Source organism: Emydura macquarii, unplaced genomic scaffold, assembly GCF_026122565.2.
Source record: "Emydura macquarii macquarii isolate MOO-44397 ecotype Brisbane River unplaced genomic scaffold, CSIRO-AGI_Emac_v2 contig_2636, whole genome shotgun sequence".
NCBI lineage: Eukaryota > Metazoa > Chordata > Testudines > Chelidae > Emydura > Emydura macquarii.
In genome coordinates this window covers 38,824,464-38,841,246 of record NW_027132773.1, presented here as the reverse complement: position 1 = coordinate 38,841,246, position 16,783 = coordinate 38,824,464, and the positions used below count along the sequence as shown (strand labels likewise).

At 38.3% G+C, this 16,783-nt stretch overlaps 1 protein-coding gene across 1 annotated transcript in view; it reads right to left on the bottom strand.

Annotated features, from left to right (window-relative positions):
- Nucleotides 1–16,783, bottom strand: part of RELN (reelin) — a 434,942-nt gene that overhangs the window by 235,524 nt on the left and 182,635 nt on the right. Inside the window, exons 5-7 of the mRNA XM_067564502.1 lie at nucleotides 12,407–12,439; nucleotides 10,292–10,370; nucleotides 770–866 (exon numbers count right to left, since the gene is read on the bottom strand). Coding sequence (XP_067420603.1) covers nucleotides 770–866; nucleotides 10,292–10,370; nucleotides 12,407–12,439 — 209 coding nt within the window. The remainder of the gene's footprint in view (nucleotides 1–769; nucleotides 867–10,291; nucleotides 10,371–12,406; nucleotides 12,440–16,783) is intronic.

The following is a 16,783-nucleotide window of genomic DNA, read 5'->3' as shown; positions in this document are numbered from 1 at the left end:
ACTTGGAACTGCTGGCAGTACACAGTTCATAGCCCTTGGAGATAAAGCAAAACACAGGTGCTGACCATTAGGCAGACTGGCTTGCTGGGGATATCACAGTGTAAGGCAGGAAGTTATACAGCCTTGAAACCCCGAGTCAGGAGGGGGGTCCTTGCCCAGAGATAGGTGATAGCTGGAAACCACAGACCTAACTGGACAGTCCTGAAGTGCACGACAGAGGTGGGGGATACAGATGCAGTTACCCTGAAAATGTGACATATATCATCATTTAACTCACCACTGAATTTGGCACAGCGACATCTATGGGACTGGCTGCTTTTAAGCCCACGGGGTGCATTATTTCCCAGGGATATTTTACACAAATAAATTATCATTTTTCAACTATAAAAAAAATAGGACACAGCTAAATAAAATAAGAGAGGAAAAAATCAAGTGTCTATTTTGTTTGTCTAAAATGAAGAAAGCATTTCAGAGCCTAAATTTCATTCTATTTTCTGGCCTCCCAGCCTTTTCTAAACATTTAAATATCTTTAATGAAAGTTCACTCAAAAGATTTCCTGACCATGTGAAAAAGGCATGCAAAATATTTAGAAAAAATGTGACAGTTGTAAACATTTAACCTTACTATTCTATGCATTATTGAACTGCTTAAGAATCTCTTTGTTGAACACCAAACTTTCAAGGCATACCAGTATCACTGTGGTTGATGAAGTCTGAATTCAAAACCTGAAGTTCCATGACCCATGTAAATTCGCAAACATCCACTTACCAATTCTCTTGGACCATATGGCTCACAGAAAGTGACAGCACTGCCATGCATAATTACACCGCATTGCTCTCCGACCTCACAGCTACTACATTCAAACCTGCAGGAAAACCAGAACACATCAACTTGAAAATTATAAATCATACATCTGGGGCTGTAAGAGCCTGCTAAACAGCTATAATAAGAACATTTGATTTTGACACTCAGATAAATGGGACTGTTTAGTTATACCAACGCTGAATCTTTAAAGGACAATCATATATGATAGTTGTCTCAATTTAGGAGGGACAAAACCTAAATTTCAGAAAAATGTTTACTTCCCCATCCCACTATTGTCCACCAAAACCATTTTTTTGGGCATGCCATACATGCTCATAACTTGCCATAATGCTTTCTGTCAAATGCTATCAAAAGCCTGTTTGAAGTCTATAAAGTGGTTGTAACAGGTTTGGTTGTGTTCTATGTACTTCTCCAATACCTGTCTTACCACAAATAACTGATCTATTGTACTTCATCCTGGTCTATATACCACCTGTTCCTCTGCAAGTGTCATGTCTACATATCTCTCATTCTCCTCAGCAATGTCTTGATGAATGCTTCTCCCAGCACACTCAGTAAGCTGATTCCTTTGTAGTTCTTGCATTCACCCTTATCTCCTTTTTCATAGACTGGTATTACTATCTCTTTCCCCGATTTGCTCTGCACATGCTCTTGTTTGTAAATTTTACTGAATAGCTTGTGCATCACCTTTTTCATGTGTTCCTTGCCTGCTTGCAGCATCTCTGTGGTTATGTTGTCACTTCCCAGCACCTTTTTTTTTTTTCAAACTTTCTATCCAGATCTTTATTTCTTCTAAGAATTTTGACATCTGCTGTCACTCATTTGTGCTGGGAAGTTTCTCCAGGACTACTTCAATCTACTATGGTTCTGCACATTGTATAGCTTTTCAAAATATTCTTTCCATTGCCTATTCTTTGTGTGTTCATACTCAGTTATTTGTCTGCGATTGTCTTTCACTGCTGACATCTTCAACTTATATGTCCCATTCAGTTCTCTTATTTTGGGATACAACCCCTGTGTTGCATTTCTCTTCACATAGTTTTCTGATTCTTGAAATTGTTTGCTTATCCAGGTTTTGTCTCTCTTCACTTTCTGTTTTATCTCTTTGGTCAGCCTTTTGTACTCATCTCTTAGACTTACACCCTCCTTTTTTTCTCCTTCCTCTTCCTACACTTGTCACTCAACTGTAGCACTTCAACCTTTATCCACCTTGGTTTCTTTGTTTACGGCTTGTAGTCCAACACTTGTTCAGCCACTCTCGTAATCCCATTTTAGACACTATTCTATGTCTCATCAATGTTCATTTCTTCTTTCACCAGAGATGTGACTTTTCCCACATTGCTTCTCTGTATTCTTCCTGATAGCTGGCTCTTTCAATTGGTCCATGCTGTAGATTTTAGTCATTGGCATTTTTTCAATTGCTCTCTGCCTCAGCTTCATTGCTGCCAGCACTAATTTATGATCAAATGGGCTGCATGACAACACACTCACAAGTACAAAGCCTATCCTGTTATCCTTTTGCCCATTAGGTGGCATAAATGTCCACTTCCTCTGTAGCTTTCCTTGCTGAAATAGCATGTTTGTTATCATCAGATTATTGCATAGGAAGAAATTTAGCAGGCTTTCCCCTCTTTTGTTTCTTCACCTGGTCCAAATCTGCCTTTGCTCCAGACCAGGAATTCTAGTCTGATCCTATTTTTGCATTAAAATCTCCCATCACCAATAACATGTCTTGTCTTGAAACTTCTGGGATTATTTTCTGAATATTGTTATAAAATTAATCAATTTCATCACTACTGAGGTCTGCACATATACTTGTACTAGTGTAACTGTGCTGGATTTGATTCTGAATCTCGCCTTCAACATATGAAGAGATAACAGGTTAAATGCCATAAGAGCCTGGCTTGCCTTCAGCTTTAGAACCAATGCAGCTCTATGCTGGCATCCACCATCTTCTTTTCCCAATGTCAATATCCTATGTTCATCATGGTAGAATTCGCCTTCCCAACTCATTTTGCATAGACTGATGATATCTGACTCATAATGTTCAACTCATGCAATATTACTGCAAGCGCTCTAGCCTGGATCAACTTGTAAGCAGACATAAAGCCATCCCAACAGATGGCCATGAGCATAGTCCATGAGCACCACATGGAATTGTTTATGACACAGTAGTTTTAAGACATTCAAATGGCTGTCTGTTCTGAGTCATGGGCCTGTGAAAATGAGCTATCCAGCTTTGGATAGCTTAACTTAAAAAAAAAAATTTTTTTTAAATGCCTGTTCATCCACATGAGGATAGTTCTGAATCCTGATAAATTGGTGCTTAGTAATTCATGGAGCCGGGCAGTTCTAGCTTTCCATGAAAACTCTCCTGAGATAACTGAAATAAGGTTCTTTATTGTGGCTGGCTTTCTACAGAGCAGGTTAACTTTCTGAAAACACAATGCCCTGCAGATTTATGAGTATTAAGATGTAGTGAGTGATTGATGTTAGATTTTCAGATGATTTTTCTAGATATGGTGAATAATTGATTGGATTTATTATTCTCAGCCTCTTCACATTTGGCCCTGGGTCAATTCATTGTGATTTCTGTCCACTTACACGAGGGTTGAATTTGGGCCACAATTTTATTTTTCTTTACAGTGCAGGGAGAGACTCTATGAGGGAAAGACACAGTATTATCAGGAGAAAGACATAGGATGGGAAGTTAGAGAATATTTCTTTTGTGTCTTTCCAATGATTATTCTGAAAAAAGAATGTAACATGTCTATGGATTTCAGCATATATAAAAGACAGGAATAAGAAAAAATAAATTTCAGGGGAATTTTGAAGGTTTCTGACCAGTTCTCAGCGGTGTCATATCTATAATAATGATATATTAGTGTTAATAAAATACATGGATCAAACTATTTTATTTATTTGTGAGTTTCATTATTCCACTCCATAATAAAAATAAGACAATCAAGAAACTATCAGTATATTGGGGAAATTAATGAAGGCCAGGCTGGGAGTCAGGAATCCTGATATGTTTTCCTTACTCTTCACTAACTGTTGTATGACCTTGGGTAAGTCACTAAAGTCAAAATTTCGCTCAAGGGTCCACTAATGTTGAGTTTCTTGATTTTTTTGGGTGCCCAATATAAAACACATAGGGGCTCGTTATCAGGGGTGCCAGTGCCACTTGAAGTCAGTGAAAGCTATAGGTGCTCAGTACCTCTGAAAATTGGGTTCTAAGTGTTTCAAGGTTAAAATCCCAAAATTAGTGCATCCAGAATTAGCAGACACTTCAGAAAATTTTGGCTTAAATATCTCTTGTAGCTCAATTTCCCACATTTCTAAGACTGGGATAATAATACTAATCTGATTCAGAGGGGTATCTTGAGACTTAATTAATATTAGTCAAGTACTTCAAAATTCTCATAAGAAATTTACTATAAAAGAGAGAAGTAAGATTATTAGCCTCTCAGTTAAAGTCACTTGGATTTTGACTGCATCCAGATTATCAAAGACAAATAAAACTCAGTCACATACTAACAGCTGATCACATACTAAATACATTTATATATACAATTTCGACAAACTGACAGAGATATTGTGACACAAAGTTCTTCTGTAGACAACTTATTTTAAATAACTAAATCATTTCAAGTTCTTTTTAACTTATGCCTATGTAACCTCAGCGAAGTAGATGTATTATTCCATTTTTTGCTCAACTATGTTGCTTATATCATTGTTCTGTTTAATTATAAGCATAATTTTTATTTTCTGCCCCTACATTTTTGTTTTTCATAGCTGAGCTCCTGCATTAACTCTTGCTATTTATGTATGTGCTCTCTGTGAGCAGGGAACATTATCTATAAATATAGTGTAAGGAATACTCATGCAGTGATAAGGGGATAAACTAGATGACCTAACAGGTCTTTTCTCTCTCTAATTTCTAAGATTATATGAATATAAAGTAGTTCAGCTGCTCAGATACTTTTCTTCCATAATCTCATCTATGAAATATTGTGAAGAGCTCTGGATAGCTCCATAGCTGTCCTTCTAATAATCTCATCATTCATCTTCTTTAGGATTATTTTCTCATAAGAAATATGAGTAATCCTGATCCCAAAACTTCTTGTTCTATTTGAAATGTATTGCTCCAGAGTTAATTGCTCAGTAGCTTGACAGAAATATATGGACAGTAAAATAATTGATGTGTATTTCCCTAGATCATCATTATTCTCTTGCATGTATAGAAATAAAAACACTCCATTCTCTGGGCTTCACTTCCTCTGGGTGCAAATAGTAATACTAATTCTTTACACCATTTGTAGTGCAAGAGAGCAGTATAAACTGTCCTAGCTTGATGTGTCTCTTTACATAGTCTTTGTCACTTCCTTGCCTTATGTCTTCATTCAACTTTCTCTTCATTTCTTTTGCTTGTTCTCACTACTGACATATGTTCATCTAGATGTCTTTTCTGCAGAGCTGCCATTGCTCTCTTCTGCTCTCTACAAATGCCATCTCTGTCCACTTTTATTCTTCTTTCATTGTGCTGAAGGGCAAACATCTGTTGTTACCTTGTCACCATTTGTCATCTTGTTTTCTACCAGCTCTATTTTTCCCTCTAGAATACATTAGATTGCTGACATTATATTGCATGATGTCTTCTATGATACTAGGAATGTAATGGGGATAAACATCTCTAACAGCCACATATATCTTTGTGAAGTTTCATTCTTGGATTTAGAGCAATTTGGAAATCATTTTAGGACCTTTGTTTCTTTCACAGAACTTTCATCCACCTCTTTGCCACTGGAAATATCACTATATATCTGAACACTTCATTTCTCATAGGCTATGAATAAGAGATGGAGTCTGTTTCTTAGTGATTGATTTCATATGCTCTGCTTTTTTTCATGTCATCTTCGAAGAGTTTTTTTTGTTTTGGTAAATGATTGTTGTTATGAGTGTTGATGGGCTTTGAGATAAATCACAGTATCAAGCTGGCAAGGAGAGCTGCTGTAGAACCCTGCAAATCCATGGATATCTACGGACCATTTTTGCGGATCATGGATCGGATGCAGATGGTCACGGAGGTAACGGATTCCATGACCTCCATAATTTCTGGGGCAAGGCTGGAGCAGTTGTCAGCCCCAGGCCACCTCCGAACCCAGCCCAGCAACCAGTTCCCTCCTGCTGTTATTTTCTGTTTACAGAGACTCTGACCCAAACCACCCCTACCTTCCCTCCTCATCTGACAGCTTCAGACACATACTTAACCATTCCTTCCTTTCTTCCTTTCTTTAGTCTTGGAGTGCCTACAGAAATTTATCTTACTTGCACTGTCCCTTTCCAACACATGTAGGTGGTTATAAATCAATAGGCAGTAACAGCCAGATCAGTACAGTGCTCCAGTACAAAATAAAGTTATTTCATGGGAGGCTTCTCCAAGTGATGAAGTGATATATTCAGTCTCTACAGGGTCTCATAAAATTAGACACATATAGCCATGAAATGCTCTGTCTGTGCACTTGTACTATACATCCCAGGCTTCAGTTATACATGCCATGAAGGCACTCTGGACAGCTGGGGCAGCATCAATGCATCCAAATTAGAGTTGCTACTTAGGAATTGGGAAGAATAGACAATAGTAAAAATGATAAACCTCTTTTCATCTTTACACAACTAATTATTAGTGGGGATTAGTCTAACTAGCCCCTACTGACCAGCCTCCACAAGAGTACCCTGTGCATCCAAGGCAGCTGCTACCACATTCTGAGCAGAGCAAATCAAGGAAAGAATGGGATTGGAAATACTGCATTTGCAGTTACAGCAATTGTTTGTGATAAAGAGAGGATTTTAGCAGCTGCCAGGGGAAAAATGCGATTTTAGGGTGGTTGGCATAAACTGTTAGTAATCCCTGACTTAACTTCAGCTACACAGTCAAGGAAGAATGAGCTTTCTGAATGAAGTAGGTCTTCATTGAAGGGAGTGTCTCTGGAGAAATCCTCTATGCAGCAAAGTCCAGGATGTCTTACAAGAATTACTCTTTTCCCCTTAAATTTTCTCTAACAATTTATTTTGCTGAAAGATGTCAGGCTTATTATTATTATTTATAGTGGAACCAAAAACCCCTCTGAGGATCAGGGCCCCGTTGTACAGATGTCTAGTATGAGATAGACATAACAATGAAGACGAGAGTTTTTTATACAACTAGCAGATATGGTACCAGTGCAAAGCCCCTAAACACTGCCACACCTATATGTCTCAAGGTTATTCTAGAGGAACCAAATCTAGAGGATAGAAGTTCAGTCGATGGCCTCTCTGTTGAGACTTCTAAGAAGCAAGGATGGGTTTATGGATAGGACCCAGTGAATAAATAAGTTATGGAGGCTTCCCATAGGTAGGCCCTCTGTGAGTTATGAAACATCTGCTGGGGAAATAATGCCTTCTTTCATTTCTTTCCATTTAAGTCTATTTAACACACTGCAGCTAAAATTATCTTCATTGCCTGCTCCTCTGTATCCCATTATAAAGCCCTTGATCTGTCCATTCCCCATGAAAAATGAGATATTTATATTTTGAGATTCTAGATTCTCATTGCATCTTTCCAGAATTCTTAAGGAGAACATACAAAATGTAAAAAAAAAAGAAGAAAAAAGGTAGCATTAGAAAAAATGCATGCAACAGACAAATATCTGTGAAATTCCTATAAACTGCAATCTGGATACATAAAAAGGTGAAACTCTGAAAGATGTAGACAGGAGGAAAACAACACAGAGCAGACTATAATAAAAAAGAAAAATTAAGCCAGATCTTCAACAGGGAAAATATACTTCAGAACCAGCCATAAACACAGATGGAACAAATGCAATCAATGTTCGTCAGATAAAAAGCAGAATTTGAACTGAATGAAAGAAGCTTCACATTTGTCAAGAGTTTCATTGAACAAAACAAGTTAATCCACCAAAATACTTTTGTCTTGAAGGAAACGCCACCTATTAGTTGAGCTGTATTAATTGAATGGGGCAATAAATGGCAAAGATCATTATTATTAACAATCCCATCCAAATAAAGGGCTGGGTATGGGGGGGAGGAAGTCAAACTAATTGCTGGAGCCTTCTTATGGCAGGTATCCAGTGCAGGTACTAGGGAGGGGATACAGCGGGGGTTCTCAAACTTTTTTTGAAAATATTTCAGGCTGTGACAACCCACCACCCCAAGAAGTGACAACCCCCCACATGCCATACCACCCTCCTCATGTCATGCCACCCTTACTTCTGCACTGCTGCTGGGGGTAGCACTGCCTTCAGAGCACTTGGCCGGCAGCCGCTGTTCTTTGGCCACCCAGCTCTGAAGGGCTCTGGCTGCCAGCCATGCACAGGATTGACAGCCACAGCCCTGGCGTGTGCGGGGGCTGACACCTCGTGACCCCCCCCATAATAACCTTATGACCCCTTGAGGGGTCCCGACCCCCAGTTTGAGAACCCCTGGGATACAGTGATCAGATAAATGGTTTGGTAAAGAATGTTAAAGAAGTGGAACAGGGGATGAGGGAGGGGTTGGGGCACCTATGACTGGTATGGCAGGGAGCCAACCCCCCCTTTATAGCCCACCTTCACCCGCATTCAAGGGGGGATGGTAAGATTCCAGCAGTGGGTTGGCTGGGGACCAGGATGGAAAAGAGGGGGTTGACAGAAGCCCCCAGGTAGATAGTGAAATGATCATGGAATTACCAGCACCGTACTCTTTTATCTAATAATTAGTTGCGACCTAATTAAACTACATCCAGTGTCTCCTGTCCTTATTCCAGTATAGCCAGACAATGTTCAAACCTAAAATCTTTCTCCTAGGATTGATACTAGAATATAGGGTATTAGCTGGTACCCGGGAGAATTATAGTTTACTGGGTTGTATTTTTGCCATGATTCCCTTCAGTATCCTAGACCCTGTCTACACTTATCTGTGAGATTCGGCGACAGTTGACGGGAGTTACACAAAGTATGCAAAAAACTTGCATAACTCCCGTCGACTGCTGAGCTTCTCTTCTGCGCTCCATCTTCACTGTTCCTGTTGACGCAGTGCTACGCTACTTGTGTAGCTGGTTTTAGTATGTTGATTTCTGGATCGACTGAGCGGGTCTGCACTGACCACTCGGTTGATCCAGAGAAATCGATCTGACGGCGTCGAATTTGCCACCGTCAGTGTAGCCATAGCCCTAGTGTGGCCCTGATAGGCACTATCTCCCTCTCCTGGTTTCATATAATTACCTTTTACCAGATAGTGGGCTTGTGACATTAAATGACAGACATCCCTTTCACTGGTCATTATTAAGTGGCAGAATTGTGACATTACAATGGCTTGGTGAAGCTATGTTTGTACTTGTAGAGGCTGGGTGATAAGGGACACACAAGACTATTTTATACAGATGAATATATATAGATTTGTTGTATATCAATACAGTAACTTGCCGTCGTCAAGCGTGGCCTTGCAATCTAAGAACCTTTGCATGTTAGTGCCTATGGTGTACTGTAAAATGGGAATTTATAATGGAGTCTTTTGGCTTTAAGAGCCAATGTGCAGCAGCATCTCTGAGATAAACTTGTAAAAGAGAGCTTTATTAATAATTGCTGATTTGTTCCCAATTATAAGTTACATATACAATTGTTATAATTACTTATCTCATTTGAAGTTATAGTGTGAATCATCTCACATCATCAGCCAGAAAAATTAAATTATCCCTCTCACATTCATCTTTGCATAAATTAAACATTTAGCCACCCCCTCAGAAGTTGATCCAATAAAAGATATTACCTCACCCACCCCTAGGACCAACACAGCTACACAGCATATCATAATGTATGCACATTTGGACAAATTCTGGTCTCACTGAAGTTAATAGGAAAAACTCCTGTTGACTTCAGTGGGAAGATTTGATCCTATATGTACAACAATGTTGCATTCAGTTTAAAATTATGTTTTTTATTTTATGCAAAATATAAACTGAATTGTAAATGACTAAGACTACAGTAAGACCACTCAAAGGAAGAATTATTTGGTGGATTGAGGCACTGGACTGTGACTCAGGAAAGCAGGGTTCAGTTTGCAGTTCTGCCACAGATGTCCTTGGCAAGGCACTTAATCTCTCAATGCCTGAGCTCCACATCTGTAAAATGGGGATTGTATAGCATTTCTCCCACCATTTGGGTAAAATCCTGGCTCTGTTGAAGTCAATGGGAATTTGCCATTGATTTCAATGGGGTCAGGATTTCACCTTTTGTCTGTTTAGTTTATTTAGGTTATGATCCTGCAAAGACTACAAACTTATTTGACTTTGCATATTTTGAGTAGTCCCACTGAAGTCAATGGGGGCATCTAGGTGCTACCATAATACAAATATATAATCATAATAATGACCAAAGCATATTCACTTCCTAAGACAAATATAAAAGGAAGGAGAGACCTGAAACTTACCACATACTGGGATTCAATTCTAGCTGATGATAAGAGTCAAAGTCATCTCGTAGGATAATGCTGTCACTATGCATTTCAGCTAAAAAAAAAAAAAAAAGAAATAAAGCACTGTAGAAAGAAATCCAGTGTAATGGTCCGTTTTGCTGACCAACTCTGACAATGTATTGCCTTACCTAGAGCAAAAGTATTGCAGAACCGTAATGTAAAAAGAACAAACCCAGAAAAGCAAACATCAGCTTTAAGCACACAAGTGTTATAATGCAGGATTTTCTGAAGAAAAGTTTCTTACAGTGGTGGTCTGGTCTCAATTCATTCACTCTTGATGTAACATAAACAAACAAATTTAATAGCATTCAAAACAAATGTTTTATGAGACTGCGCTCCAAACTCTCATTTGTTCTGAATCTTGTTTCTAAATACAGAGTTGGAAAAATTCCTGCACTGGCAGAGGAATGGACTAGATGATCTAACAGGTGTTTTACATCTTTAATGTCCATGGACTTGATTCTGGTATCACACAAGTTATTCAACAATGTAACTCCTCCGAGTTCAATGGAGTTACTCTGGCTTACATCAGCGTAAGTGAGGTCAGAATCAGGACCCATGATTCTTAGTATCCTGCAAAGGTACTTAGGAATATACTAATAGTTAATGATGTTAATTTTTTTTACATATTGCTCTATACGCACTGAACACGGGCCTTTTCCCTAGATTTGCTTTATGAACCAATAACAGTATATTTCTGCCCAAATCAAATTCTCTGTGGTTTTCAGCCTGTATGTTTACTTTTTTGTCTTTTGTCATTTTAGAAAAGTCATGCTGACATAAATGGACAGATATCCTTGATACCCTTAGTTGTGCCAAATAGTGTAGCACACCACAAATAGTCTGACTGAAGTGAATGAGACCACAGTGGAATAAGGTACTACTCAGCAGGAGCAAGGGTATCCAAATCTGGCTCAAATTGATAAACACATGATGGAAAAGCCTTTGGTATTTTCCCACATTTTCAAGTTTTGGAAATGATAGGCCTGATCCTGATCTCACACAGTTTTACATCAGTAATACTCCATTTACTTCAGCGGTATTACTCCTGATTAATGTTTGTGTAAATAAGATCATAATCAGACTCAATGGGCATATCCAAAAAGAATTTTTTTAAGCCAGCAATAAAAATAAGTATGATCCCTGGAGAGCATTGAACATTGGACACATAGTTTTATAGTCATGTAGGGTGCTCTTTTTCAAAGTTCTATTTTAGGACTCGACAGGCCACTCTTTCAGTGCATTGTCTATGCACTCCAGTACAGTTATATAAAGCAAAATGAACTGCAAACAATGGACCAGATCCTCAACTATTCAGAGTTACCGACACAGCATGACACCTGTTAGGTCCATCTCTCAACTACTCTATTAAACAGAATACACAAAACTAGCCAGAAAAAAAATCAGTTATGATATTCAGTCAGATCAGGAATTCAACGAGAACACACAACAGTTGTCTCTTTTTTCTGTTAGTTTTCATAGCATATAGAGCCAGATTATGGCCTGGTGTTCCTGTGTGCTGACACAAGAGAGTAATAAGCAGGCTAATGTGGCCCCTTGCTCCCTTGCGCCAATGTGTCATGCCACATGGACTGGAAGGAGTTGGCAGAGTCTTGACTTCCCTTCCCTCGATTTACCCACTGACACAGTTACAGCAGCTGGCCTGTGGGTGTACGCTTCCTCAGATATAGAGCTTTCATAGTTTGCTCCCTCCTTGAAGCAGGTGCACAATCTTCCTACCAGGCTGCTCCAGGGATGGTGCAGCGGTGCAGTCTCTCTTACTACAGGCTAAATCACAAATTGATGATCTAGCCTTCAGTTAGAGAGGAAAGCTCTGAGGCACTGTGTATTCATGCTGCAGAAACTCAGAGCCAATAAGCAAATAGCAATGGAAGAATCATGATAAAAAGCACACCAACCAGAACTAGACTTAATTTGATTCCTTTTAAATGAATCCTCATATTTATTTGAATTTCCCCAAAGTAACAATTTCCACATGACTTTATAGATTTTTTATGTATAAAAAGCTAGTGATTTCAAGTTTATGACAATAACACTTTAATCACATACCTAGATGAGGATGCAATGAAGCTTCTGTTGGAGCTGCAGAAAATAAAGACACATAATATATGAATTTTGACTAAAATAGGAATTAAATACTGTATTAAAACTCTGTACAGTGTAAAATAACTTGTAATAGCATACATGTTATTAAGTCAATTATACAGAAGTTTTCATCTATGAAGAACAGGGTATAAATTAAACAAACTGATAAAAATAAACATCTAGAAAATGATGGCAGAATTATTCTCTACTTAAAAGAAATGTCAGTGCATATACTAAATAGCAATTACAAGTAGTTTCACTTGTAGATAGAGAACATTTTTAAAGTGGGGCCAGGAGATATAACTAGAAATCTGTGATTTCTAGAATTCCATGGTACAAAAAATATATTTAAAAATCTAATGGATGGTTGTGGTCTGTGTGAAATTTAAAAATCTTATGAGATTTTGATCTTTTATTAACACAACGTAATAATAATCTGAAACTAAACCAGAAAGGATTCTGCATTTGTTCCTCCACACCTAGGCATTGTTCTTCCCCCACAGAGACAGACTGGGCAACTGAATCTGAGCAATCTTATCCAGAAAGCATTTAGAAAACTCCTTGCAGAGAGGAAGAGTTTGGCTCTGACTAGATGGGAACAGGCTGAATTAACCAAGTTGTTCACCACATGGAAACATTTTGCTGATCAGGACTTTGCTGACACTACGGTAGAGGAAAATCAATCTTTCTTCATCTACTGAACAGATATGGTATAGGATTAAAAAAACTATGCTATAAATGGTCAGACTCAGAACTAGGCATCTGTTACTGATATTGTAGCCATTTTCTTTCGACATCATCAGATGCAGGTCATCAGTAGATCATAGTGACCTGTGAGGACAGAGCTGGGGAAGAGAATATTTAGAGGCCACTGTATTGCTGGTCTTGGACAAAAGATTACGATAATGTCATATTAGGCCATTGATGTAGCAGTCAATTGACTAAGCACGATTTCTCCCAAATGTCATCTAAATTTAAACAGGTCATTAGCCATTGAGAGCAAACTGGTTACATAGGTCCTGTGCTCCAAGTAGAGAGATACACCCTGAACTGAAAATGAAGATAGGAGGCCTAATTTTCATTCACTCTTCGGCTATGTCTACACTGCAGAGTGAAGGTGTGATCGGAGATACCCATATTAGCTTTAATCTAGTGAGCATGGGTAATAATAACAGTGTAGATGCGGTGGCTCAGGCTTTGGCACGAGCTAGCAAACAGACTAACAAGCCCTCCAGGGACCCTTTGCAGTGTAGACATATCCTAAAGCTCATGTTAACGAGCCTTATTGTAAATGAGAATGCAGCCCAAGATGTCTTGAAAAATGTTGTATTTAAAAAAAAACACCCTGATGCTGTCTTAGACTATGTAAATAATAAATAGGTAGCCTAGGGCTCAATCCTGCAACCCTGAGGCTACATCTACACTTGAAGCTGGGAGTGTGATTCCCAGCTCAAATACCCATACTTGTACAACCTCTCACTGTGTTAGCGTCTAAAAACAGTACAGTAGCATGGGCAGCATTGGCATGGGCTAGTTGACTGGATCCCATTGGTACATACTCAGGGCAGCTAGTCCATGCTGCTAATGCCTTTGTTACCGTAGATATGCTACTGTTCTTAGCACGCAAGCTCAATGAAAGCTATCACAAGTATGTCTACTCGAACTGGGAATCACACCCCAAGTTCCAAATGTAGACATAGCCTTAAACACATAAATAATAAACCCATTGACTTCGGTGTATCTGTTTGTATGGGTAAGGAATTCAGGATTAGGTTCCTAAACTGTTCAATAAAATAAAAGCAAAGGCTTTTCAATTATATACACAACACACTGCAAAACAAATCTAGTTGTAATAATGAACTGCCCATCAAACAAAACTGACAATAATTATGCATATTTATATTAGCACAACTAATCATTCATTTAAAAAACAAAATGTGGAGTTAGACAAACACTAAATGTAGAACAAAAAACTGTTCTGACAATTAAACATTTATGTTGAGGGGGACTACATTTCCCAAATCTCTACAGTATCTAAAAAGCCTAGGCATTTTTGCCTCAGGTATCCCTTCACCTAATTTGTAATTCAAATTCCTCAGCTAAAGATGACAAATTATACAAGGGCTGTGAAGTTACCATTTAATGAGCGATGAACCTAGACTTTCATCTCCACAGGAATAATTTCTTTATTACATTTTATATTTATTGCAATACGGCACTATTTTGACCTTCAGGTATTATAATTAAGATCCCAAAATGTTATAAATTTAGGGCATCACACAAAATTGACTGTAGTAATTTTCTAAGTATTCTCAAATCTACCCTTTTTATCAGTCCAAAGGATTACCTGTTTTAAAGCAACATAAATTATACACAGGCCGATACAGCACAGTTGAAAGGCAAATTAAATCTCCTCCATTTATTTCAGTAAAGTTAACAAACTAGCAAATACTCCAAAACAAAGTAATAATACAAAAACATGAAAAGGTCCTACTTATTTTTTTAAAAATTATCATAAACTATAAAAAAAATGACAAACTGAGAGAAAAAAAGAGCATTTTAATATTTATTTAAAATTTGATTCAGAATTAACAAATCCTCCTCAGACACACACGTGGGTAGCCTGAAATTTAGATGGGATATTTGTGTGGACTGAAAATGCACATAACTTAGATGGGGATGACATTCTCTTTTTAAAAATATCTGTAAAGGAGTTGATTAAATGTTATTTAAATAGTAATTAATATACATAATAAATGGTTATTTAAATATGCATATACAGTGCTTTACAACAGATGAATTGTGCCATGCAAAGAATAGAGTCACTGCCCAACAGTGCTCAGGCATGAGCTGGTACAATATAGAACAATACAAGGAAAAGGAGGAGGCATGCCATACAAAGGTTGGCAATCTTTTCCAAATGTAAGGGGCAGCACAGTAGAAGGCACATAGTAAGGAGTGATTGAAGTAGAGAAAGGAAGTAGTTGTGCTGGAAGCATAAGCAACGTGAAAGGAGTAAAAGGGAGTGTGGGGGCCAATGAAGTCAAATATTTAAGAACGGACAGAATTAAAGAGCTATTTAAATGAACAGTTTGAATTTTATGTGGACAATGAGTGGAAGCCAGCGCAAAGACACAAGCGAGGGGAAGATGTAATTACATCACCAAGAAAGGAAGCAGTGTTTTGAATAGATAGGAGATGAGAGAAATGGGAGAGGGCAGATAGATATTACCTAAATAACTACCCAGGACTGAGTTGCTAACACAACACAAATTAAATATGATCATGCCCCATCAACACTAGTGACACCTGAAAGTGAGTAGGCAAAAGTGACATGTATAGATAGGCTCAGAGCCTGTCTACAGCAACAAATAAACATCATATGGTATCTAATTCAAAACAGGCTAGGCCAACCCTAGCATAAGAAGTCTCCTGTGATCCTGCTTTTACAAGTAAAATCCTGAGAAAACAAATGGACTTTGTGCTGAGCCCTGAAAGCTAACAAATCTGGGCTCTGTTAGACTGACAGGGCAAATGAGTTACTGGGTCATCAACTCTCCTAAGAAAATGCCTTGCCCAGAATTTCAAATCCAGGGACTGTTAGCTGCAAGCACAACAGTTCTTTGCAAAGGCGCATATAGAGAGATGATCAAGGTATACTGCGTAGAATATGTACAATGCTAATCTCCCTCTCTTTTCCTAACAGCCTGAGGAAGAACAAAATGAAAAATTCATTTTTTCAGACTACAGCCAATACTTTCTATTTACTGATAAACAAATGTTGAAATATTGAGGTTGAACCTTTCCCTCCAGAGTGAGTATGTTGCCTTAGGGTTGCCTTACTCTCATGGACACACAAGGCAAGGAACTCTGTGTCATTTCTGAACTTAAGCCTCCATATAGTTTTAAAAAATACTATTGTGGTCAAGCCTCAGAGCCTATGCTGTTTTTTATTTGTTGTTCAAAATGTGCCTAGAAAAGTCTCCCATTTATGTTTCAATGCATGAAAAAATCAGCCTATCAAGTACATCTCTCATAAATATTGTAGAAAGTGACTGGAAGAAAATAGGAAAATATGAATTTGGGTTGAATCACAGAATAAACTTCCCTACAGAGACACCTTTCAGACTGTGGAATAGTCTCCATAAGGAATCAGTGGAAACCCCATAACTTGTGACAAAGCACTAGGAATTATGCAACAAAGGGACAATTTTGTACTGGTACTGGTAGGGAATAATCTGTTTCCATCTGTAATTTCTATGGGTCTATGACACTTCTCTAGTTAGCTGGAACTACTTTACCACCCCCTAATCCACTGACACTGTCCTTATTCCAGAGTAC